The sequence below is a fragment of the Micropterus salmoides genome, unplaced genomic scaffold (assembly GCF_014851395.1).
Source record: "Micropterus salmoides isolate LMB-PRFRI ecotype aquatic unplaced genomic scaffold, ASM1485139v1 Ms_hic_scaffold_21, whole genome shotgun sequence".
Lineage (NCBI taxonomy): Eukaryota > Metazoa > Chordata > Actinopteri > Centrarchiformes > Centrarchidae > Micropterus > Micropterus salmoides.
In genome coordinates this window covers 23,576,076-23,603,388 of record NW_024041262.1, presented here as the reverse complement: position 1 = coordinate 23,603,388, position 27,313 = coordinate 23,576,076, and the positions used below count along the sequence as shown (strand labels likewise).

General features: G+C 39.4%; 1 protein-coding gene and 1 long non-coding RNA gene across 2 annotated transcripts; one reads left to right on the top strand and one right to left on the bottom strand.

Annotated features, from left to right (window-relative positions):
* Nucleotides 1-3,271: 3,271 nt before the first annotated feature.
* Nucleotides 3,272-24,433, bottom strand: grnb (granulin b). Its single transcript, XM_038735111.1, is given in 22 exon segments — nucleotides 3,272-5,669; nucleotides 6,084-6,211; nucleotides 6,214-6,306; nucleotides 6,309-6,339; nucleotides 7,849-7,945; nucleotides 7,947-8,080; nucleotides 8,157-8,420; nucleotides 9,700-9,722; nucleotides 9,725-9,748; nucleotides 9,751-9,934; nucleotides 11,436-11,669; nucleotides 11,870-11,967; nucleotides 12,091-12,241; nucleotides 13,907-13,998; nucleotides 14,110-14,239; nucleotides 16,444-16,553; nucleotides 16,742-16,886; nucleotides 17,781-17,894; nucleotides 20,332-20,472; nucleotides 21,563-21,703; nucleotides 23,940-24,021; nucleotides 24,288-24,433. Coding segments are annotated over 21 exon segments (2,700 nt in total). The 5' UTR covers nucleotides 23,949-24,021; nucleotides 24,288-24,433; the 3' UTR covers nucleotides 3,272-5,312.
* Nucleotides 21,629-24,949, top strand: LOC119915553. The gene is made up of 4 exons (XR_005446967.1): nucleotides 21,629-21,736; nucleotides 21,824-21,866; nucleotides 24,391-24,490; nucleotides 24,813-24,949. It is a non-coding gene; the product is annotated as an uncharacterized LOC119915553 (long non-coding RNA).
* The last annotated feature ends 2,364 nt before the right edge of the window (nucleotides 24,950-27,313 follow it).

Below are 27,313 nucleotides of genomic sequence, written 5' to 3'. Positions count from 1 at the left end.
TGTTTTTACTGCAGTAAATTTACTGCATATAAATATACTTAAAAACAAAAACAATAAAAGATCTCCCATTACTTGAAAAAGTGTATGTAAATATACTTAATAATGATAGTTACAATGTAATTGTGTCAAAATATCATAGTTATGTGCACTTAATAAATGTTAAGTTGTATATATATATGTATATAATTAATTCACAAGTACAATGATAGTGATTCATCAACAACGGTACTCTAAACTATACTGCTGAATAGATTTTTTAACCTGTGCAATTATATTTATTTATTTTCTACAACATGCCACTACCTCCTGCTGCGACATGTGCAATGTTCATGTCAATCGCATCTTTATTTAGTTAATATATAACTCCTAAGTATCACTCTTATTTTCTATATAATATTTTTCATGTAATGTGTATTATCTTATCTGTTTTTGCTGTGTTGTATCTGGAGCTGTTGTAACAAGTGAATTACCCCCAGTATGGGATCAATAAATCTTATATCTTATCACACAAGACTGCACATGCAATTATATATAATATATATAATATATTGAAGTTGAATATAATTCAGTGTACTTTTTTTTTTATATAATAAAGGATTAATTTTGAAGAATGACAAAGCAAAATATTTTTTTATTGATATGATAGAAATCAGGATCTTTCAAATGTAATACATTACAATTACAATAACGGTACTTCATTTTGATTAAATTCATTATAATACAGTATATTGTGATTATCTTTAAACTGCGTTTAGGAATTTCTAAAAAACACTTACTTATAGTTGTTCCAAATTAACACATTTAGTATGCACGACTTACAATTAAAGAGTGATAAGTAGATTTAAAGTTAGTAAGTTTATTCCTGTTTCACCTGAGTGGGTATACATTGTCTCTGCTATAATATCAGTCAGATTTGTTTTTTTAACCATTTCAACAGTGAATATTATAAATGAAGTTTTGTTTCTATATTTAATTTGATTATTGGGTCTATTTTAAAGTGAAGTGCACACAGAAAAAACAATAACATCTGCTGTTATTAGTTTAGCCTTCTCTCCACCAACGCATTTGCTGTCCCAAATAGAGATGACTAGAATTTATACATTCCTGTGGGAATTAGCAAAATACCAGAGGAGGGAGTGTAAAAGTGCCTTGGGTGGGTGTGATTTAGTGTGGAGGGTCTCTCTCTCCCTGGCAACATCTGAATGGGAACAGTGGCTGACCAATAGAAAGGAGGAGGAGAAAGTTTGCTCACACGTCAATGGCTTTTTGTCACTTTGGTCCTCTCTGCTGTTGGTGGGTCAAATCTGCTATACATAGAACTGCAAAGCCTCACCGAGGTTTTAGAGCTTCGTCTTATTTACTTACAGAAACTTTACTGTTGTTAGATTCATTAGAAAAACCCTCTTCAGCATTTATTAAGTAAATCAACACTCAAATCAAACAGTGTCTCTTCTGTTCACTCACTGTTTTGACTTTTGGGAAATACATGCCAAAAGTTAGATGAGGATTAATCACTCTTATATGTTTCTTAAATAATATGAGACTACAGCCAGTTAGCTTAGCTTAGCACAAAGACTGGAAACAGGGGGAAACAGCTAGCCTGCATCTGTCATTTTGGAAATTACGCTGGTTAGCTTTCTTGCAGGAAGGTAGACGAGAAGACCAATATCACTCTTATATGTTTCTTAAATAATATAAGCCAGCAGCCAGTTAGCTTAGCTTAGCACAAAGACTGGAAACAGGGGAAACAGCCTGCATCTGTCATTTTGGAAATTACGCTGGTTAGCTTTCTTGCAGGAAGGTAGACGGGAAGACCGATATCACTCGTATATGTTTCTTAAATAATATGAGGCTACAGCCAGCAGCCAGTTAGCTTAGCTTAGCACAAAGACTGGAAACAGGGGGAAACAGCTAGCCTGCATCTGTCATTTTGGAAATTACGCTGGTTAGCTTTCTTGCAGGAAGGTAGACAAGAAGACCGATATCACTCGTATATGTTTCTTAAATAATATGAAGCTACAGCCAGCAGCCAGTTAGCTTAGCTTAGCACAAAGACTGGAAACAGGGGGAAACAGCTAGCCTGCATGTCCAAAGGACATTTTGGGGAATATGCTTGTTAGCTTTCTTGCAGGAAGGTAGATGAGAAGATTGATTTCACTTTCGTGTTTGTCTTTAAATATAAGGTAAAACCACAAATTGCCTTTAATCGTCTTTAAATTTCTGTTTGTGTACAGATTAAACCAAGATACAACACATTAGTGAGGTTTGGAGGTGCTGGTAGCAGATTTTATTTGTTTCCATTCTCTGTGCTTAGCTAAGCGTCTGCAAGCTGTAGCCTTATAGTTAACAAACATTAATGGCATCAATATTTTCATCCAACGCCCTTCTAGAAACATAATAAGCGTATTCTCCAAAATGTGCTTTGGACAGATGAGATGAAGGCTAATGTTAGCTGTTTCCCCCCGTTTCCAGTCTTTGTGCTAAGCTAACTGGTTGTAGATTTGACAGACAGGCCTGCCTTTTTTAAACAAAACATTATTTTTAATAACTTTGAACCAAATCAATTCAAAGACAGTATTTCCCAAAATTCAACATTTTGTAGAGACATTTTAAAATGAGCGCTGCAGAACTTCTTGTTTACGCATTTTCTTGCCTCAAATTGTTTTAAATTATTTTGAATTTAACTCTCAAAATTAATTTCAAGTCAAAACAGCCAAATACACTAATAAAAACAGCAGTAGGGCTTTGACATATGCAACTGTCCGGTACGGTCTTCAACAATGGGGCCCCGCAGGAGTATCTGACCTCATTTAGAGCTGAAACAGCATGTGTTGCTTTGTTTTCAACTCAAGCAGAAGAGCCATCAACTCGGTTTCTGACCACCAGAGGGCAGACGATATAATAAAGCACCACTTTACTGTCAGCACTGGCAGTAAAGTGGGACACTACCTCCACAGTCTCCACTCATCTGTCTTTTGTTTACTCGCGTAGTCATAACAACTTTCTGATGACTGGGAAGAGGGAGGCGGGTCGGGGTAAGAGGATATGGAGGGGGAAAAGGCCAGAGGAAGTGTGTGGGCTTGTTGTGTGAGTGTGCACATCCTGCCAACCGTTAAACTTCAAGGATGACCTCACTGAATTTAATTATCACACTGAACCAAAGTGATATTTTGAGGAACTTCATTTCACACTCCTCATTGAAAGGCTTGGAAAAGAAACAATAAATAAATAAATATACATTTTAAATAAAGGAGAAGAGCTGACAACACGATGGTGAGAGCATGTTTACGTTATTTATTTGAAGGTGTGTCCAAACTTTATTCATAAAAAGTGGATTTAATAAAATTACAACTTCCTCATGAGGTGTAAAGTCCTTCAAAACAAAAACTACAGGATTCAAGAGCAGTATTTCTACAATCTTACAGAGCCCAGTGTTCGGAAACTCCAAAAGCTAGAGACCCAATGGCAACATGTATGAAGACCTGCTGCACTGAAAATGACTGTTACTGCTGTTCAAACACAAAAACTTCCATCTGCGTAGCTCTGACAACTTTATCGACTCCGTGCTTTTTGTTCTCTGCTGATGGAACGAGAGATGTTCTTGGCTTGTTAAGAGAAATCTACACTGAACTGTCCAAAAGATACATGTTCGTTATTTTCCAGTGTTGGAATGAATTTTCCTGACCGACAAGCACCTCTTTACAGTGAAATTATAAAAGGCACAAGCTCCTTGTACAGTCTGTCATCGCTTATGTCGCTTTAACCAAGTGTACGGCAACCCCCCCCCGCCCCCCCCCCCAAAAAATTCAAATTTGAAGAAACTATCTATCGCTGCTTTACTTGAAATGCATCTTCACCGTTTATCCGTTTCACCTCTTCTGGGTCTCTTATTAAATCATAGGCGAAAAAAAAATCAACGACTACATTAAAGACCAGCAGATAAACAGTCAACAACTTGTACAAGAAAATGCTGCTACTATTCTTTGAAACAACTTCAGTCATGTATGAGGAGTTAATCAAGTGTTGCCCACAGCGAGTACATTTATGTTTCCTTTTTTATTCTTTTTTATTAACGACACTAGGAAATCACTCACTTCCAATAATAATGATCAGAAAATACAAAAACAATAAAGCCGGATGCTGAAAATCTATATTTTTCCTATTGTGAACAAATCAACTTTAAAAAAAAAAGAGCCAAACCAACAACGAGTGCATCTACTAACTGGTTTAATCTGTGCATCAAAGCTTAATATCTTTTCATCCTCCGTGCCTCAGAGCGCCATTCTTGTCCAACATGTTCCTTTGTTACCATGCAATTTATTTTATCCCACTTGCAGCGTCCTGCAGCTTAGGTTCCCAAGTCCTGGGCTGCGGACAGGTAGCCCGGCGCGAGGAATCCATGCGATTAGTCAGAAAAACTAAATAATAAATGTATCATTTTTAGGGCTGAACAATCAATCGCAATATAGCCTGCTGCTATTTTCAAACGCACGAGGAGCAATATTTGTTAAAGAGGTGATTCGTGTGTCACGATACCGTTTTTAATTAAATATTGTCGTGCTGCAGAGATGTCCAAGCCCGCACATCATATTCTAGAGACTAATATTTTCAATGTAAATGAGAATAATTATGTAAAAATGATCGTTCCCCTTAGTATCGCAATATCAGTCAAAATAATTAGTCAATTAGTCATTTCTTCAAAATCATTCAGGCCTGATAACTTTATTTACCTTGAACTTGGCATAGCCTGTGTCCCCAAGTCCCCGTCACATCCCCAACAACAACAACCTACTGTTTTCTAAGGTCATGAGTACGAGGGGTAACAGGGCATCACCACCTTTCAGGATTGAGAAGGAAACAAAAAAACTTTTTGCTTTCAGTTACGCTCGCCTCATCTCCTCTCTGTCATTTTCGGACTCGATATCAGGGCTTTCTTGTGTGTTGGGAGGATAAACGGGGACATAACGGCAGAACCTGAACTTAAGTGACTTGTCATCTTCCGGTATGCGTACTGATGGCGCGTGGGGAAGCAATTAAGGTTAGTAGGGACGTTTTGAGAGACGAACTCATTGTTGGTTTTGATCTTTTCATGGGATTTGTTGACAATAAGATAAATATATAATATCACCAACACCATCCTTTAACGAGACACTTGCTGTACTTCTCATTGTGGTATTACTGTCCTCTATATCAAGAAGCGAGTGTGATGGTGATAAAATATTTTCTGCCTGGTGCAACACGTTTAAAAGACTTCTGCACACATTTCAAGGTCACACATGTTGAAATAACAGGATATATTCCTTCCTATTTCATTATAACTTCTTTATAATTGTCAGAGATGACGGCAGCGCGCATGTTTTTCCCCTGTCTTGCACAAAGTCTCCTCCACACCTACCACCACCACCAATACTCAGGAGTGCAGAAACTTCCATGAACGACAAACAAACAGGAAGCAGCAACAGCCTTATTGTCTGTGGACAATATGAGCTGTAGATGGATGTAATGGATCCAGGTTGAAGTGGAGTTAAAGTCCATGGGGACAAAGTCTTTCTTCTGTCCCCGAACAAAATGTCCCAGGTCAGCTGGTTCTGTGAGGTGCATCCTCCAGCCTTCAGGTCACATGAGTATCCTACAGGACAGCAGTGCTTTGAGTCTGAGCAGCAGACAGCCTGTCAAAAGAAGAAACATCATTTAGATTAAGATATTAAGAGGAACTTCAGTTTCCTAAACCTCGAAGTTAAAGTAAAGAAATAGATTCTCAGACAACTGGGTAACAACTTGTTGCAGAGATGTAACGCCTCTGTAGGCTGATTGCTGATTGCCTCAGTTCCATTTTCTAATGTATAGTTTATCTTTCTTGCTTCCCTCCAAGAGCTCTAGAAGCAATATTTAGACATATGAAAGAATAAATGGGACAAAAAAAAACACTAAATGGGACCATAGCATGTTCAACAAGGCGAGAACAAGGGTTGCTTTTGAAGAAGGTGTATCATTATAATTATAATAAACGAGCTTACCAAATTAATCTTTCCTACAAGATATTAAGTGCTCGTGTGAGAGATTGGAGTGAAGTGTGGACGTACCCTGGGCGAGGGGCAGCAGGCCCACTCTGCGGCTGAGATCTTACAGCACGTGTCTTGCTTGGGGCAGTGAAATTCCCCCGTGCTGTCACATGGTACGTCCGCGTCGCCCTCGGTGCCTCTCGGCTCGGCTGCACCACTTTGCTCTGAGGGAGGGCGAGGACGAGCACATCGCGGTTCTTCTTCTCGCATGTTCCAGTCTGCATGTTGCAGGTGTAGCCCTGAGACAGCAGTGCTCATGGTCTGCACAGCAAACCGCCTGAAGGGAGACAGGATAAAACGCTCGTATCAGACTACAGACTGTTGAAAGCTGTCGCTTCTGTCACTACATTTAAACAGTTTTTATGCCCTCTGACAGAGCTGTTAATTTGGACTAAACCACAAATGTATAATATTAAATTACATAAATGTGAGAAGATCCGGCTTTGGTCTGAACAGCGGCTCACTAGAAAGGTCTTTAAATGGGACATTTTACATGAACATACATAGACTCTGTTAGGGGACATCTCTGAATAACCAAAAGAAAATTCAAGTTGTGTGCGTTTCCATCCACTTCCTGTTCCTGCATGTGAATATTAGGAGTTGGTGCATCGAGATAAACCGTTGGTTTTTGCGGCTTGTTATAATATTATATTTTGGGTTTTTAACGCACATATTGTTTTCAGCTAAAAGTCAAACATGTGGGTGCACAGTTACATTCATGTACACTACCACTGGCCAGAGATGCTCACAAGTCTTTAAGCTACAGTCTCAAGTCTCTCGTGGTTATAATGAATGTTGTATCCGCTGCTGCGTTCAATCCAGGCTGCTTATAAAACTGCATGGCTATAAAAGGTATTCTGTAACTGTAACCTGTTTTTCCACTTACAAAGCACAAACATGTAACGTGCAATGCAATTATTGACATCTTAGTAACTACTGTAAGTCAACACACCCTGCAGACTCTCAAACCCAGTGTAAAGTTAACTAAATAAAACTATAAAGTTACATGATCAACAATAAACCTGTAACATGTTTGCAGCAGATGGCAATAATTAACGTGATGGCAGCCAGCGGGACGTAAATGATTACGTTAAATCGACCACCACAAGTTTGGCAAGTAAACAAACGCTCGTTCATCTTTTCATAACGAACGACAGTCTGAGTTAACCTCTGGTAGGTCGTAGCTGAAGCAAGAAGCAGGTTACTCAGGTTACTAACCTATTTTACGTTCAGCGCTTCTTTGTTTGGGTCTTGTTGTATGAAGTTTTAAAGCTTATGAAAGTTTATGATGAATGGCGGAGCAGCTGCCGGTGTTTGTTGTCCTCTGTCACATGTGGCAGCGCGCAGCTGATACTAGGCGTTACGTAGGCAGGTTTATTTTGTACCAAGTCCATTTTATTGTAAATTATATGATGATTTATAAAATATAAATAAGCTTTTAGTAAAATGTCCCTCATTTCTGCTGACTTCTTCTGACTGGATGAGCATAAAAGATTTTAGTTGCGTTTTAGAAAATACCCATTTTTTTGGCAGATTTTTGTGGATCTTGGAAGAGACCAAGTTGTCGTTTACAATATAATATTTTTGTAGGAAGTCGGGCTGAGCACTTGTACTGTATGTGCACAAACAACTGCATGTTTTGCAATTGTTTGAAAGTTAAAGCTGAAATCTGATCCAATCAAGCGCTACAATATTATAATGCTGTTTAGTCACAGTTACTAAAACATACGATCTTAAAATCAAACTAACATCCTAACATAAATGCTAAGTCATGTGATGTAGACACCTTGACCAGAGGGCAGCAGCCCCACTCTCCTGACTGCAGTTTACAGCAGGTCGTTCCTGAAGCGCAGCTGCTCTTGTCGTCACATTTAACGTCTGTCGGGCGCCCGCTCGGTCACAGCGCTCAGTTTGGTGAACCAGGGTATAACACGGGGGCCCTTTGAGCAGGAGGAGCGGTGAGGTTCACAGACGTGACCGCTGGGGCAGCAGTGGTTTCCATCCTTACAGCAGACCGCCTGAGGAACAGCAAAGGTAACTCGTAACATGTTATTAGTTTTGTGGGTGAGTGAGGCTGTTTAAATAATCACTTACCTTTGGCAGAGGGCAGCAGCCCCATTTGTGGGTCACGTTCATGAAGCAGCAGGTCGTGTCCCTGGGGCAGCTAGTTTGGGCGTCACACATGTTCTTGGCCGGCGGAGTTGGACTGGAAACAGCCTGACCGGGCTCGTTCTTCAGGACCGGTGTCTTCGGCAGCCAGGGCAGGCTGAGGCCACCGGGCTTATCACAAGTCTGTTCAGCCACGTTACAAGTGTAGCCTTTGGGGCAGCAGTGCTCATGATCGTTACAGCACACCACCTGGAAAGAACAAGATTGAATAGCTCTTCAATGCCGCATGAAATCCCTGTAAATGTCAGATTTTCAGTTGAACAGATGTAAGAAGATTTTATGCAACATAACTTCCAAAAAAGTTCTCTCTCCTGGGTGATTTCATGGTACTTAAGATTTATGTCTACCAAAGCATTTTTACCAGCTGAAAACGCCAGCTGCTGTTCTGGTGCGTTTTGGAAGCGCACTTGGAAAAAAACAAACAAACAAACAAAAAAAAGGACGTTTGCCTCAGGAAAACAACACTTTGGTGGACACAGGCCCTTTAGTTTTACCTATTTACACTTTGGATAATTTGGCCGAAACATAGTTTGGTGGCAACATCATAATGGTAATAATGAGCATCAGCCAGCATCATTAATGGAAATCAAATCAGAGGCGTGACTCGTACTGCATTCACGCCTCTCACTGGCATCTTCAGTCGGCAGAATTGAAAGGAAGAAAAACAACAAACCTCACATTAGTCTGACGTAGATACATTCATACATTATTCTAAGATCAATTAAGCCTAAATTAGCTGTTAACAAGTGAAAGCAGGCAAACAGTGTAAAGCCGCTTCCATTAGCTGATCAGTTGCATTTTATTTTTGAAGCGATGGTGCAGCCATTTTGCCAAAGAGTTTCCTAGTTCTTTATGCCGACTGGGAGATTTCAATGCTGTCAGAAATTCCTGTCATCATTGAGAAGTAGTTTTACTAAAAGGCTGGCGTTTATATTTCCCCCCCCCCCTTGGCTGCTCATAATTATGGTCTGTACAAAAATGGCATCAAAGCTGCAGCAAATTCAGAGTGCTTTCTCGTTGCAATTGTGAACGAAGCATTTGAATCTGAATGGAGCCTAATTTAAAACTGCTGAGAGTTTATCACGTTTCTACAAAGTTCGGTTTCAGCTCAACGTTAGTGGTGCGACAGTATTTTAAGCTCCGCGACTGGATGTTTCTTACCGAAATGCTCCTTGGGAGTCTCTCCTTCAGTTTGTCCACAGGCATCTTGTACGACTTTTTAAATCAAAGAACCAGATATTTTCTCATCGCCAGAGAGTTTCATGTCTGTTTGAGCGTGCACCAGCTGTGAGTTATCTAACACTATGTGAAAATGAACAGGACTTTTATATCCTGGAAGCCTGTAAAACCTCCTCTCACTTCATAACTATTACAGTTGACACAAGAACAAACGTCCCCTCAGCCATCAGCACACCAGCGTCATCTGACCTGCAGAGGCACATCGCCTTCACAGGCCCTTTCTACTGACCTGAGGTAAGGGGCAGCAGGCCCCTGTCCAAAGTTGCTCCTACAGCAGTGGTGCCTCCTGGACACATCGTCTGCTTGTCACATTTCTCGTCCCGTTTCTCTGAGGTCAGAGCGGACACCTTCTCCACCCAGGAGCGGGAGGGCACAAAACCCGACGGGTCGTCACAGCTTTCAGCCGCCAGGTTGCAGACCGTACCATGAGGGCAGCAGTGGACGTGGTCGTCACAGCACACAGCCTGGCAGGAACACACACACAGGCGGGGTGATTTTCCAGCATCATAATGCTTTGCAGCCACAAATCAAGCTCTGTTAAATACTGAAACGTTAACAAAACCAAAAAAGTTAATTGTGACGTTATACATATGGACAACTGAAAGCCTGTGATAAGCAAGGGTGTCACTGTGTTGAAAAGAGGTGGGGACAAAGGGGCTCAGTTTAGGGTGTGAAGAGACACTTAGCTCGCGAGATATCACGATACGAGATATATGAGCGAGGGTCTGGGGGGACCTCCGCCAGGAAATTTTGATCTTTAAAAACACTTCATTTCCTGCATTCTGGTGAAAGTTTCTAAACCAATTTATGGTGGAAACACTATACACATTATATTTATATATTTTGACATTTCAAAAGATATATCTCTAATAATACTAAAAATTAGTGCAGCTGTCAGTCATTCTGTGTTGCTTTCAGATAGGTTTCTGTTGTAGATCACTTTTCTCATGCAATATCATCCCTGCTGAGGCAACACATGTGTAGGCATGATTTAGTCTCCCCTCCTCTTTGTCATGTTCACATGAGAACGGAAACTTGGCCAAAAACAAACTGTGTCAGGAAGTTGTTAAAGTTTTTAAAGGCATTTGTTATTTAACTGCAAGCTATTTTTCCAGAACGTTTGTTTAACAAATTTTGCTTTAAAAAAAAAAAAAAGAAGTGGTGGGGAAAAAAATCTGCCGTTTCAAAAAAGTGGTGGGGACATGTCCCCAGCGTAAATGATAAGTATTGTTTTACATGCAAGTTGAGGCACTAAAAGCTCCAGGCTTAGCCCAGCCCACATTTTATCAAGTTGTGAAAGCAAATCCCATCTGAAATAATCGAGAGGATGCTCTGATCCATTGTCACATTGCACATGTTGAATGCAATGAAATATGACGATGGCATATTTGCTGAAAGGCTGATTTGCAATAATAACAAATAAGCAAATAAGTGTTAAAAAAAAGATTAGAAAAAAGAAACAAAGGAAAATTTTATAATCTTATCTAAAATAAATGTGGGATGCCACAGACATAACGGCAGAATTAACTAATCTTTAATATTTTAATCTTAAGAAAGCACACATCCCAGACTAAGCAAACATGGAGGCAGACTGTCGTCGTTAGCTGGTTGAAAAAAAAAAAGAGAATCAAACTGTGGATGAACTTGAGGCTGAGAAGAGGGAACCAGGATTATCAGGAGGGGAGAATCTGACCCAATTATCCTCTAGTGTGTGGCCAGCTTTAGGGTTCACATAGGATGATTATGGAGGATGAAGTTTGTGGTACTGTTGAATAGTACTGCATTATACTGAGAGGTATCTAATATTTTTATTTTTAATATTAATTAGGGTACTCTTAATAACATAAAACACCCGACTGTGACAGTCAAAAGTTACATTAGTATGTTTGAGTGATGATATATGTATTAAAAAAGCTGGCGGTGCAGATTGTCATTAACAGTGTCACCACTCCAGCGCCATATTACCTGAGGTAGAGGACAGCAGGCCCAGTCTCCACTCGCCGTCTTGCAGCAGGTGGATTTTCCAGGACACGACGTAGATTTGTCGCACTTGCTGTTATCGCTCGTTAAGGGAAAGACGGGCACTTTGCTGAGCCAGGGCATCAGGGTACCGCCTGTGGCATCATCACACGTGGAGGCTGCCAGGTTACAAGTGGTGCCGTGTGGACAGCAGTGCAGGCGGTCCTCACAACACACGGCCTGCACGGACGAGAAACAAACAAGCTGCAGTAGATACACAATCTTGACCGGTCTGCATCACATGTGTGTTAATTAGCAACTAAATAATATTAAGACTATATGTAATGTCTGTCTGAGCAGGAAACTCTACAAACAGCAGATGAATCACGAGTCTGTCTGTGTGATCATTATTATTATTGTATAAATCAGCATGTCTGTACCTCAGGTAGTGGACAACAGGCCCATTTCCCCCCCAACGATTTACAGCAGGTGTTTCCATCAGCACAGGCCACGGAGTCATTGCAGGGAACAGCACCAACTAAAAGATAAAATCGGAACATTACGATCAGGGCGCATGTAAATGAACAATTTAAAAACAGGACTTCACAGTTCTTTGCTTTAAGACTGATTTCCCCTGCTGTTAAGACTGTCCCGCTCTGACCTTTTCTCTGTACCGCCACCAGCCCTGTAACAGCAGCCGGGATCCTAGCGGCCATGGCGGCCTCTCCCAGGGTGGACACGCAGGCTCTGTGGGACAGGTCGCACTCGGTGTCTGCAGGACAACAGTGGTTCTGATCTGAACAACAGACGGCCTGGAAGAAAAGAGGAAAGGGTCTTAATCAGTGTCAATACATTCAGCAATAAGGGTGAATTCAAGCCTCTCAGATCCAAATTGATTCCTCTGAACTCTCACTTGGGCATTTTATTATTTCGTGTCAGTGCCGTTCTTCAAACCATACAAAGCTACTTCATTTAAGTAAGCATAGAGCCAATCGTGAAACTCATAATCTAATCGCCTTACTTGTTAAAATGTAGAACCTGTAGGGTTTTTTTTATTTTTTTTTATTTGGTTTAGGTTAAATTTTCTTTTGTGATCTATAAAACTTATGTTATATTTCATTTCAACTATGTAAAGAGGTGGTATTATGCTCATTTTCAGGATCAAAGTCATTTATGGGTTGTACCAGAACAGGTTTACATGGTTTAATTTTCAAAAAACAGGGCGGGTCAGTGAGAAGCCGGTAAACACGGCTTCGGTTCAGCTGTACATGTTGCCGACCAGCTTGGCAACATGGACTGGAGCGAGAGTTTCAGAGTGGTGAGTTATTAATCTGTAACAAAAGTATCTTTCATCCATAAAGTTTTAACTGAGCTCTGTCTCTACATCACAGGAACAACTTTATGTCCACTGACTGCCTGGAGGGTAGCTAGTGTTTGGAAGGGAGAGGAGAGCTGTGTGCTGCAGATCAATGTTTTTACACCGATGTTTTTGAGGGCGTGTCGGAGTAGCCGCTTGGGGAGCATTATATGAGGCACATTTAGCATTTAGAGACGGCTGGACTACAAACAAGCTGTTCTCAGGTAGTTCAGAGCAGAGTTGGCTGTGGGAGTTGGGAACTCCCTTTGGGTTGGACTGAGGTTTGCAAAATGAAAAAGCCCTATTACACGCACTAAAAAAGGCAAAAAGCAGAATACCACCTCTTTAAATTAACTTTTCCTCTTCCCAGATGAGCAGATCTTTCAGCCTCTTATTGATTGCAAATACATTTACCCAAATGATCAACAGATGATGTGATTCTTCTGCAGTTTTTGTCCTCTGAATGGCCACCTTCTCCCCAACTTTTACATTTGAAAATATTTATTTTTTATCCTTCAAATTAAAAGTGTGTCATAAAATGTTGAGCATTTGATTATAATTCTGGATTTAATGAAGCATCATTTTCCATGTGAAACTCTTCTTCTCTCAGCTTTGTGATTTTGTGCTACAGTGATACCAGGGCATCGTTCAAAATGACACCTCGACTTGGATACCAGTTCCTAAACAATGCTTTTTCTATACCAAATTGTATAAAAATCCATTTTAACAGAAGCAAAAGTTCATTACATATTACAGCACAATTTCTCACTTCAAAAAAAAGGAAGCTGTTCAGCAGCAGTTAGAAACATTTGGGCTATATAAAATATATGACGGTCAAAAGGAACATTATTAACAAACAGTATGGCAGCAATGCACCATTGTAGCATCTAGCTGCCTAATCCAAAGAAGAAGGGAATGACTGGGAGACATGTGTGGTACTTTCTCTGGTCTGACAAACATCCACCGTGTCAACTTCAGGAGTATTTGTTGCAGTTCACTTGTCGGTCTGTGAGCAACACCATGTTTCATCATCCATCCTGCTGATTTATATTGAAACAGGCCAACTCTGACCAGACTCTGTCTTGCAGGTTTGGCTTCTCCTTTAGAACAGTTTACTCACATTGGGTAAAGGACAGCAGCCGTATGTGCCACTGGCCATCTGGCAGCACGTGGTCTGGTCAGGACATGCTGATTTCTTGTCTGGACACTCGACTGACAAGGAGAAGTCAGAACACATCAGCTGACTTTACAACATAAACACTTTATAGTTCGAGCAGTATGATAATTAAAAATCTATAAGAGCGTGATTTAGTCCCTGCTTACCGTCTTTGTGTACGGCAGAGATCTTCTTCAGCAGTGGCATGTGCGTCTCACCAGATTTGCAGACCCCATGCTCCAGGTCACATATTGTGTTGCTAGGGCAACAGTGCAGATGATCGCTGCAGCACATGGCCTGCACGTGATTTAAATTTCACACAAACACTTAGTAGAAAAATGACATCATGCTGTTTAAGCACAAAGCTAAGGACACCAAACTGTAAAAAATACAGCATTGGAGCATTTGTTGCTTCATTCTCACGCCACAAACCTTTATTTCCCTCCAAAACAAAGCCCCCAAACAAAAACATATACACTTAAAATTATAAAACGCGACACTTTTGTTTTGGTCCCCATTCATCATGAGCTGAACTCAAAGATCTAAGACTTTCTCTATGTACACAAAAGGCCTATTTCTCTAAAATATTGTTCACAAATCTGAGTTAGTGAGCTCCTTTGCCGAGATAATCCATACACCTCACAGGTGTGGCATATCATCTGCATGCTTGTCGTCCTCATCGGGGTCTCGACCTGACTGCAACTTCGCACAGCCATTGAAGTGGAGTGGACCAACACTCCACAGGGCACAATCACCAACCTGATCAACTCTATGCGCATACAGTGAAACATTTCTCTTTTATTGTGGCCAGCCCAAGGCCTTTTATTGTGGCCAGCCTAAGGCCTTTTATTGTGGCCAGCCCAAGGCACAACTGTGCAATCCCCATGCTGTCTGACCAGCATCTTGATATGCTACACCTGTGAGGTGGATGGATTATCTCAGCAAAGAAGTGCTCACTAACACAGATTTTTACAGATTTGTGAACAATATTTGAGAGAAATAGACCTTTTGTGTACATAGAGAAAGTCTTAGATATTTGCGTTCAGCTCATGATGAATGGAGGCCAAAACAAAATGTTGCGTTTATAATTTTGTTCACTGTACGTTAATGCTGCATCCCAAATTCCCATGTTGAAATACTCCCAGGAGCATCATTTCTGCACCTCTGACAAAAGCAATTTGTGCAAAAATCCACTGTGCACACGAGTGGTAAAGACGAGGATTTGATAAGCTCAAAAGCTCCCTGGTGAAACCGTGCTCGACTCTCGTACATGCCTGTACATGAGCTCAGCTCCAACCTTAGTAACTACTTGTCAGTAGATGCACTAAGTATTCTGTGGTGTGATGCAGTTACACGATGATCCTTTAAGTGTAATTAAAACCACAGTACGTAACATTAATTCTTGCTACAGCACAGAAAAGATGAGTGCCTGTAGCTGCCCATGCTGTGAAGGTAATTTAATATGTGATATTAAATGTTGCTAATCCAACAGGTAGGTTATTACAGGATTGGCAATGTGACTGTATACTGTGTGGCAGTAGAAATGTGTCCACTGGTAGAGATTTAGTGTCACTGCTATATACTCGCGGCAGGCTATGCAGCAAATCAGAACGCCCACCACTTGGTTATTAGTTGTGCAACATTGCCACTCTGTTTTAATCTTGTTATTTAAGTAATCTTAATAAATGTATGTACATCAAAATCGGGTTTAACACCGTTTTTTTTTTACTTGCGGAGAGTTTAACGTTTTTAACGCTGCTGTGTAGCAAAAGCGATCGTTATACATTTGTTGGATGCATGAAAGTCTCAAACATACAGGCAGAAAGAACAAAAGAACAGATTCCGATGTATTCTAGTTAACAGACAGACCAAGACAGATAAGTTAAAAAACTGATATTTTATATTAGACAATGGCTGTTTTGTAATAATAGCTATGAGATTAACAGAGAGATGGTTCATGGTGAAGTGTTTTTGCTATCATAGGTTTCAATTTCAACATTTCCTAAAGTAAATAAAAACAATTAAAAATGACTATTTCAAATACACTTTAAGTGAATAACATGATGAGGCTACAGTATATTTTCTTAAAAGCCTTTTCTAAACTTGACTTGGTAAAATAAAGTAGGGTACAGTCATTAATACTGGACTGTGTGGATGTAATACAACATAATATTACAATTTATGATTTCAATCAAGTCCATCTACATCTAATTTTTTCTAAACAGAAATGACCAAGGAGCTGTAAAACTGTTTAAACAAACACTCGTAATATCTTTATCGCTGCAACTATCTCAATTAATTAACTTTTCATTTTTAAATGCCAATTTAAATTTCCCAGAGCTCAAGTCCCCCCCTCCCCCCAGTCATTAGAGCAAAACCCAACAATATTAAAGTAAAGTTATATAAAAACAGAGAAAAGCTGCTGAAATAAAACAACTATTAAAATAGTTTCAGCTCCAAGATATTTTCCATATGTATTATGGATAAGATGAGACAAGTACCTCTGGGTAAGGGCAGCAGCCGTAGTCTCCACTGGTTAGCAGGCAACATGTAAAACTATCTGGGCAGCTGCTTTTTCCACCAGGACACATCACTGAACGGACTGACGAAGCTACAGAAACATGAAGAAAATGACAGATTGTTTAGTGATTTTTAAAAATCTTTCTGCAAATTAAAACGTGGGATTTTTCAAGTAGACCTCCCTTCAGGAGTACCTGGCCATTAAATTGGATGGCTTGTTTATTATTATAATTTATTTATTATTGTTTAATGCGTTTATTTAGATGAGTAATTCCTCACCTGTATTATTATTCTCCTTCCTTCTGGCAGGCAGTTTCTGCAGCATGGGGAAGGACTCCAGCGACGCCGAGACGCACCTTGAGTGAGCAATATCACACTTTGTGCCCTCGGGGCAACAGTGGAGCTTATCCTCACAACACACCGCCTGCAGAGAGAAGAAAATCATTTCACAGTCAGGAACGTCGGTCAAGGACAGTTTCCTGCAGCTAATGGAAAGGTACAGACGCTCAACTTCAATCAGTGGGAGGGGATTAAAAATGCATGAAAAACAAACCATAACTTAATGCTTTTTCATTCAGTAACATAATTACTAGAAATAAAAAAACCTTTGTAAAAATATAGATTTTTTTTAGCTGATAAATAGAGAATTTGGACATAAACCGTCTTGTTATCAAAATAAAGGTCTCTTCAACATGAACACTGGGACCAATGATGCTTAAAATAACAAGCAAACACAGATTTGAGCTTTATGAGGTGAAGAAAACAAAAAGACAAGCTGTGGATAACCATCATTTTATTATGACTACAACCTGACAGATAATGTATAAAGAACATTTTGAAAATACAGTAATACATATCTATTAAATTTGTTCTCATAAAGATTTGAGACACAAACGTATCACAAAATGTAAATATTTTATTTTTTAAACAATTTATATTGTACATATCGTTTATTATTCTTCTCTCTTTTCATATCTTGTCAAGTTTACATGTCATATTTATGATTCTTGACCTGCAGTAATTTTTCCACCTGCTATGTTTATAGTTGAGCGGAAAAAAAACACCAACACAAATTCCTTATGTGTGAACCTACCTGGCAATAAAGTTGATTCTAGTCCTTTATTTCAATTTGCATCAGAAAAGTTATTCTTGAACTTTAAAGTCTTTGTCTTGAATGGTAAATCAGGAACAAGAGCAGCTGGCAGAGTAAATCAAACGCTGGCCAGCAGATCATGTAATGCGTTTCTTGGGGCGACGTCTTTGGGGTTTATGATTTCAGGTTTTAGTATTTGTGTGAGGGTCAGCTCATGTACATCACCTTGGCTAATGGACAGCAGCCCCAGGAGCCGTCAAGAAGCTGGCAGCAGGTGGTGTCGTCCGGACACTCCGACTCCTGGTCCGGACAAATGACTGCCTTCACTCCCTCGCTGAGCTGGATCCATCACACGTCACAGCCCACGCACACCAAGGACAGGAGCAAAAAAACAAAACATGGCAATGTCAGTTATTTTATATGGAGTTTTAAAAGAAGAGACATTTTTTTTGCTTTCTTTCCATCAAATATAAACGAATGAAGTCTACAAATGATTCCAATATATATATATCTCTTAGAGACGAGTCCCCAAAGACGCCCCTCTTGTACTGAGACTCCTTTCACTTTAGCCACGAAGGGGAAGATGAGCGAGGAGGAAGAGGATAAAGGTCACAGAGCGCTGACGAGATTTGTGTTTAAGGGCTTAAAATCAGAACAGAGATTTGATATGAACTAAATTTTAAATTGCTGTTTCATCGCCCAGCCCTGTGGACCAAAATGACATCTTTACATTCCTTCAATCCTGCCGTACGGAGTCTGATTTCTAACACATTACAACTGTGTTTCAACATGTTTGAAGAAATATAAAAACTACAAAATGTAGAAAGAAAGAAAGTCTAAAAGTACACTTGAATTAAAGCGTTTATTCTGTGTGCTTCTTGTATCGGACAGTAAAGCAAGATAAGAATAAACAAAGTGCCAATGCAGCAGATCTAATTGTGTTGATATTCTTGTTTGACCTACATTCATTAAACAGTTACATTTGCATGTCTAAAGGATGAAGTCGAGAAACCAATGAAAGGCTGCCAGAACATAATGCCCCATTGATTCTACTAGTGTTGTAGTCAAGACCACCCAAAACGAGACAAGACCAAGACTTATAGGGGCTGAGAGCAGTCGAGACCAAGACCAGTGCATGGCACGCAATAAAATGTGGAACGAGATCATAGGTACTTCACAAACTGATCTGAAAGATCCACATTAAAAAACACCCACATACAAACACTAAGAGCTGAAATCAATGTACAGTGGGTACGGAAAGTATTCAGACCCCTTTAAATTTTTCACTCTGTTTCATTGCAGCCATTTTCTAAAAATCAAAAAAGTTCATTTTATTTCTCAGTAATGTACACTCAGCACCCCATCTTGACAGAAAAAAACAGAAATGATGCTGCCACCACCATGCTTCACTGTTGAGACTGTATTGGACAGGTGATGAGCAGTGCCTGGTTTTCTCCACACATACCGCTTAGAATTAAGGCCAAAAAGTTCTATCTTGGTCTCATCAGACCAGAGGATCTTATTTATCACCATCTTGGAGTCCTTCAGGTGTTTTTTAGCAAACTCCATGCAGGCTTTCATGTGTCTTGCACTGAGGAGAGGCTTCCGTCGGGCCGCTCTGCCATAAAGCCCCGACTGGTGGATTGCTGCAGTGATGGTTGACTTACTACAACTTTCTCCCATCTCCCGACTGCATCTCTGGAGCTCAGCCACAGTGACCTTTGGGTTCTTCTTTACCTCTCTCACCAAGGCTCTTCTCCCCCGATAGCTCAGTTTGGCCGGACGGCCAGCTCTAGGAAGGGTTCTGGTCGTCCCAAACGTCTTCCATTTGAGGATTATGGAGGCCACTGTGCTCTTAGGAACCTTAAGTGCAGCAGAAATTTTTTTGTAACCTTGGCCAGATCTGTGCCTTGCCACGATTCTGTCTCTGAGCTCTTCAGGCAGTTCCTTTGACCTCATGATTCTCATTTGCTCTGACATGCACTGTGAGCTGTAAGGTCTTATATAGACAGGTGTGTGGCTTTCCTAATCAAGTCCAATCAGTATAATCAAACACAGCTGGACTCAAATGAAGGTGTAGAACCATCTCAAGGATGATCAGAAGAAATAGACAGCACCTGAGTTAAATATGAGTGTCACGGCAAAGGGTCTGAATACTTATGACCATGTGATATTTCAGTTTTTCTTTTTTAATAAATTTGCAAAAATTTCTACATTTCTGTTTTTTTCTGTCAAGATGGGGTGCTGAGTGTACATTACTGAGAAATAAAATGAACTTTTTTGATTTTTGGAAAATGGCTGCAATGAAACAAAGAGTGAAAAATTTAAAGGGGTCTAAATACTTTCCGTACCCACTGTAAGCATCGCAGGGAGGGGTGACAGTCGTTAACGGGAACACCACATGTTGAATTAGGGTTATTGGTTGCATTGCAAGAGATACGTTTTACTTCCAATCAAAGTTAGGATGTTAACAAATCAGACAAAACAAAAGCAATTTATTGATATTCCCAAAGTTATGGTCTTGAAATAAAATCCAAAGTCCTCAATGTCCGAGACAAGACCGAGTGCAAATGCGGTCGAGTCCAAGACCATCAAAAACTGGTCTTAAGACCAAGGCCGGTCTCAAGTACTACAACACTAGATCCTAGTGCAAAGGTTGACAAACAGCCCGAACGTTCTACAAAAAAACAAAAGTATACTGAGCTCAGAAGAGATGCTTAACAAAAATAAAACAACAACTTGTCTTAGTTTTGATTAAGCCCTTAGTTGGAAATACCTGAGATATAAGCTGAGCCTGTTTAGCTGGAACTCGTCTCATCCAGGGCAGGGAAACGGTCTTATTAACACATTTGGCGTGGACGAGATCGCAAACCGTCCCCTCAAAGCAGCAGTGGAGGTGATCTGAACAACACTCAGCCTACAGATGGATAAAGACGGAGAGAAGATGACAAAAGGTTTTACTGAAACATACCACAAACACAGCTGCAGGAAATGATGTGTGGAACGAACTCAGAGCAGAGTTTATTGTGGACACACCTTAAATTCTGTATATGCTATGTAAAACAGACTTCTGTAAACATGAAATTAAGAAGAAAAATGGAGCAAAACACTGATGTAACCTGTCCTCCAGTCTTAAATAGATGTGTTTAAGTTTATTTACTGTTTCTGAGTGGCATCAGCCGAAGAGAAGAACCATGTACAAACTTTAACCAGAAGTTTATTCAGTTACATTTTGGAATTCGATCAATCATTCCTCCCCATCTGTGTGTGGATTCACACTAAACGCCATGAAATGACTCCAAAATTTAATTAAAAAAAAGTGTATTTTCAAGTTTTAGTTCTTACTGCAAACAAAGTGAACTTTGTTTTGTTTGTTTTTTGCTTCACTTCTGAAAAACCTTTTGGAAAAGAGGAGGAACGTCTTCAAGAATCAAAATGAAAATACTGTAGCTTGTCTGTTGGATCAGGCACACGGGCCCGGGCTGCCTGATATCTCTCACCCACTGACAGGTGCAATGATAAGATAATCAGTGTTGTTCACTTCATCCGTCAGTGGTTATAATGTTAGTGGTTATAATGTTATGGCTGATCAAGGTATTTTGCAGCGCTGCCGCCACCCCTCAAAACACTGGCTTTGCAGATACTGCAAGTTGCCATTAAACATGTTGGCAAGTGTGAAATACTTCCAAACTGCTGACCCCTTGTTTTTAGCTCCCTTCATGCTATGTAAGCTGTCCTAGCTAAATGTTCGGGTTTACCTTGTTTCGATACCCAATCTAGCTATTTGTCAGCATCGGGCAGATATCAGTGTGTCAGATCAGTGCGTCCCTAGCGTTTTCTTAGTACTTCCTCCACCATTGTTTAAATGACTGAACTGTGCAATAATTACTGAGTTTGTACTGTGTGTTTTATGGCAAATGCTTGACTTATGTCAGCAACATATACAGTATTAGTTTAATTTAAATACTTCACTTCTGTGTCAGACACATGGCTGAACGGTAACTCACGTGTGGCAGTGGACAGCATCCGTATCCTCCCACCGTGTTCTTGCAGCAGGTGTTTTTGTCCTCACACATGCCTCCATCAGGACAGACCAGTGCTGTGCTGAGGCCCAGCAGAGCCAGACACACGATCCCCATCTGCAGCGTCTGAACATGAGGAAAGGGCTGTCAGCAAACGTAGTATGACGCAATGTGGTCTACAAATATTACATGAAACTACTGTCAACGCTTTCTATCTAATCTTCTTGGTTTCTGTGTTTCTTTCAGGTTGTGACAGACCTCTAAATCACTGTGGGGAATGATAACAAAGGTAAGTTTGTGCAGCCGCTCAACAAAAATTCCAACTGATAAACTGTATTTCAACACTAAACAAACCCAGATCCTTGCTGTAAAGTTCACGTCCCTTTTACTGTATGTAGGTAGAGACTCATTTTAGGCATTTCACATCCTAAACAACCACTACTCACAAAAGTCACTATATATATATATATATATATATATATATATATATATATATATATATATATATATATATATATATATATATAAATAAGTCAGCTGTAGATTTCAGGGTTTGTTCGTTTTGTCTGACTAACTGTTTAAATTAGAGCTGCAATGATTAGTCAATTAATTGTTAATTGTTTTTCCCCAAATTCTCTGATTTAAGCTTCTCAAATGTGGATTTACATTTAAATCAAATATCAAAACAGTTGCCAGTTAATTTTCTGCTGATCTAATAAATGGATTAATTGACTAAATTGTTGCATCTGTAGTAGATGTGCCGACTCAGTACATGGTGTCCAGTAACTAATTCAGGGCTTAAAAAGGTCTATTGAGTAAACATGTCTGGTGAACAGGAAATAAAAGAAGAAAACAAAAATTTCACAATTCAAGAAGATAAAAATTGTTATTTAGCATTTAAAAAGGAAGAACAGCTGATTAAGACTCGTGACATTATTTTAGCTCCATCTTTCATCAGCAAGATATGCTAAAACGCTGAGTTATCAGACAACTTCAGCACATAGAGCGCTGCAGAAAAACTGATTATGTACTGAAGAAAGTATCTTTAGTTCTGTACACAGTCACGAGTAACAAGTAGGGCTGTCAGGAACAATTATTTTAATGACATTTCGATTAATGCCTAGTAATTTAGGCAACAGTTGAATGAAACACCAAGATAAAAACATTAGTATCTGGATGGCAGTGTAGGTGCTTTATCTGTGGATCATTTATGCAGGTTGTTAATAAATAAACCAGCAGTAAGAGTCTCGTGAGCTACAGTTTCCTACCGTTTTATAAACTGTACAGAGTGTCTTAAGGGTTGAAAAGGCAAGGCAAGTTTATTTGTATAGCACATTTCAACAACAAGGCAAATCAAAGTGCTTTACAGAAAACATAAAAGCAGCAAAGGGAAGGGATTTAAATATAATTTTTTTAAAGGGTGAAATAGAAAATAAAACAGGATAATACATTTTAAAGAGTTAAATTGGAAATAGAAACAGGATAAAACAGGACAGTAAAAGTCACAGTGCAGTGCACGACATTAATCCACAGCCTTACATCTGATCTAATTAAAGGCTGTGGTAAAAAGAAAAGTCTTGATTTAAAAGAACTGACAGTTTCAGCAGACCTGCAGTTTTCTGGGAGTTTGTTCCAGATATACGGAGCATAATAACTGAACGCTGCTTCTCCTTGTTTAGTTTTGACTCTGGGGACAGAAAGCAGACCTGCCCCAGACGACCTGAGAGGTCTGGATGCTTCATAACGAAGCAGAAGATCAGAAATGTATTTTGGCCCTAAACCATTTAGTGCTTTATAAACTAACAGCAGGATTTTGAAATAAATTCTTTGACAGACAGGAAGCCAATGTAAAAACCTCAGAACTGGAGTGATGTGATCCACTTTTTTGGTCTTAGTGAGGACTCGAGCAGCAGCGTTTTAAATCAGCTGCAGCTGTCTGATGGATTTCTTAGGGAGCCCTGTAAGGACACTGTTACAGTAGTCGAGTCGACTGAAGATAAATGCATGAATAAGCTTTTCCAGGTCCTGCTGAGACATAAGTCCTTTAATCCTTGATATATTCTTCAGGTGATAGTAGGCTGACTTTGTAATTGTCATAATGTGGCTCCTCAAATTCAGGTCTGAGTCCATGACCACACCATGTAAATCTGTGTGTCATCTGCATAATTATGTCCACTTGTTGACTATAAAATGTCCTGCAGCCAAGGTACCTTAGAGCTCTCCCAGTTTCAAGGCTGTTGCAGACTGACCCTCAGAGAGGTAAAAATAAAACTGTACAAATTCAACCCCTAAATAGCAGCTAATGTCCTAATAATAAGCACATTTTTTAAAAGACATTTAGCTACTAGAGAGGGTACTTTACCATTATCATCAGATGACTTGGAGGCAGAACTCAGCTGTTATGATGAACAAAGGGCACAATACTGCATTACTCCTCTTACAACCTGATGAGCGACAAAAAAAAACACACATTACTCACCATAATACTGCGAGAAAACACTGATCAGTGGTGCAATAAACACAAAACTTCACGTGTAAGCGTCACCACAGATAAAAGTAACTTTTCGCAAACGGTTACCAGCGAGCAAGAGAAAAACAAGTTAGCTTAGCATGCTAGGTGGCTAACAGCAGAGCTAGCTGCTCTGAATGACTTGAAGCGGAGGCGTTTGTTTTTCTTGCTGTGCGCAAAACGGACGTGTTTTTTTCTCACCTGGTAGGTTTTGGCGCACCTTGTCACATGTATGTCGTCTGTTACGCTGCTTCAAAAACAGTCAGAATAACAAAGCCGGGCTTTTCTTTTTCTTCTCTTGCAGCTCAGTAATCACATGACACAGGCACACGTGACTCTGCAGTTTGGCGTTAAAGGGACATTACACCGAAGTAACCAATCACATGGGCTGATTACTAATACAGGTGTGAATATTTATACTTCTTTTAAACATAAGGCAGTGGTGGAAAGTGATTAAGTATATTTGCTCAAGTACTGCACTTAAGTAGGCTACATTTTTGAGGTACTTGCACATTATTGAGTATTGTAAAACTTAAATTAATACCCCGGGCTTTTATTTGCTTCCACCCCTGAACTCTGGGATAGGCTTTTAATTCCTTTAGTGCAAATAAGAGGGGGAATTGTCTACTATCACATGTTTCATTTCAACCAGTATTAAGATTACTTGTCAAAAAATTAGGCTATCGGATAAAATATCAATTACAAATAATTATTAATTTGATCTAGTTCCCGAGAGGCAGCCCATCTTGGCCAACCTCAAGCTCAGAAAGAGAAAGAGAGAGACCGACAGGCCGGTAAATATGACTGAATTATCCTAAATAATTGCCAGTTAATTTTCTGCTGATCTAATAAATGGATTAATTGAAAAATTGTATCATCTCTAGTAGATGTGTGGACTCAATCCATGGTGTCCATTAACTACTTCAGAGCTTAAAAAGGTCTATTGTGCAAACATGTCTTATAACGGAACAAATCTTACAATTCAAGAAGAAAAAAAGTGTTATTTATACATTTAAAGGAAGAACAGCTGATTAAGACTTGTGACACAGAGCATTATTTTAGCTCAATCTTTCATCAGCAAAAACTGCTAAAATGCCGAGTTAAAGATACAAAATATATCAACAAATAAATTATATTTTTATATCAGTCAATCAATTGCAAATCATTTGTGCCAATTTTTCTCAAGTAAAAGATCTGAGTATTTTTCCCACCACTGGTTTTCCCACCACTGGTTTAGTGTTACACTTTACAGTCTGAGGTTACATTACAAGGAAACTGGGAGAAGCCGGAGCCTACATTTCCCATAATGCAACTCAGTAGAATTTAACACTCACAAAAATATTTCATAAAGACTCTGTGGTGTTTTTTAAAATCAGATTTAACATTGGTGTCTCAATGGTACCAGGAAAATACCCCAAACAACTGTAATTAGATGCTGATGAAACACAGCTATTTAGAGAAAACTGGCAATCTTCACCTGTAAGAGGGAGATCACATCAGTCTATTTATTCACATCTTTTGCATTTTGTGTATTATCACATACAGGCTACAGTATATTATGTGTTTTATGTACATACAGTAGTAGATTGTTTTGGGATAACTGCAGGTGGAGCTGACATTTCTTTGTCCTATTTGTTTATATAGTTTGCTTTTGTTTCACATTCATGTTTGCCTTATGAAGTCCTTGATGAAAATATTCTTTCATTTAAATTGTTTAGGAACGACACATAGTTACTTAATTACTGCGAAAGATTATATGCCATTAAAATACAAATCAAAAGACACCTTACAAGTTGGGATGTGGATTGCAAAAATCTGTGCCTCTCAAATTTGACCGCTAGACTGACTGTTCCTCTGTTTATATCTAATTTTATTATTTAAAGCACTTTCAATTGCCTTCTTGTTGAAAGGTGCTCTACAAATGAACTTGTCTTCAAATATAAACAGTCAAATGGTCTCAGCCATAATTTAAATGTTTTTAGTTTTGTCCTTTTCATCTAAATTAAATCACAAACTCTGAATGACCGTGAGAACAAATTTATTTCTATTTCGTCTCATGTACAGAAAGAATCAATTTACAGTTTACAAACATCTGACCAGGTTTATGAAGCAAATGATTTACTGCACAGGATGGAGGCCTACAGTTCAATCCTCCTGAACCTCATATGAATTGTACGTACTATCAAAAAGATCCAACAAAGCGGTTTACCAGGTTTAATGTGTTCTCTCAGGGATTCAGTTCTTGTGTGTGAATCAGGCTGTGACTGAACAATCTCTGTCCAAAACACACATTCACAAAATCTACCAAGAAAACAGATTTTCTCTTGTAAAACAAAAACAAGCAAGGAAAGCCACAATTGCACATTTTATAATAATTCAATATCTGGTCCCAAAAAACGTACATTTACAGCAGTGGACACAACAGTTCAGCAGGAAATTGTTTCATGGCGGGGTTACTCTTCAGACTTTGAACTATACATCACATTTTCAGTTTGTACTGTAGGCTACTGACACAGGCGCATGAACAGCGAGCAAATGGTGAAAAGGACCAACAAGTCAGCATGACTTTTATACAAGTCTTCAAGATTTTCACTTCATAATCAACCTCTGCAAAAAAATAAAATCAAACATTAACCTCTTCAAGTTTTCTAAACTGGTGAGCTTTTACAAATCTGCTAGATGACATAATTAAGTTCACAGTTGCTGATGCGTCGTGGGCAGTGATGCTAGTAACAGCGGGAGCGTGTTGGTCAGTATGTTATTGTTGTAAACATTTACGACCGGAAGTGAATTTTGTTAGAACTGGATTAAGGGAAAAAAGTCAGTGTATCTTCATATAACCAAGTTCATTTGGCAACACAATTCAATGCGTCAGTGCATCACATTTTGTGCCAAACATCCTTTCAAAAAAAGGTTTCATTAAAAACACCCTATTCTACGTGTTACATGCACATCGTATACAGATAAAATCTCATATAGTTCATCATACCATTTACAAGTTTGGTGAAAAAGAGGACAGATATATGAAATTAAAATATTCAAGGACATATCAGCCGCACGCGAAGTTGTCAGATTTGGCAAGCATGCTCCCCAGAGTGACGTGTGTTGATGTTACCACAATGCAGTGTGCTTATTGGTGCCTGCGGACCTCGACAGCTGAGTTTAGGTGACGAGGAACTGCATTTTTAAAAGGGACCTGCATGCCTATCACTCGATCCTATGTGAAA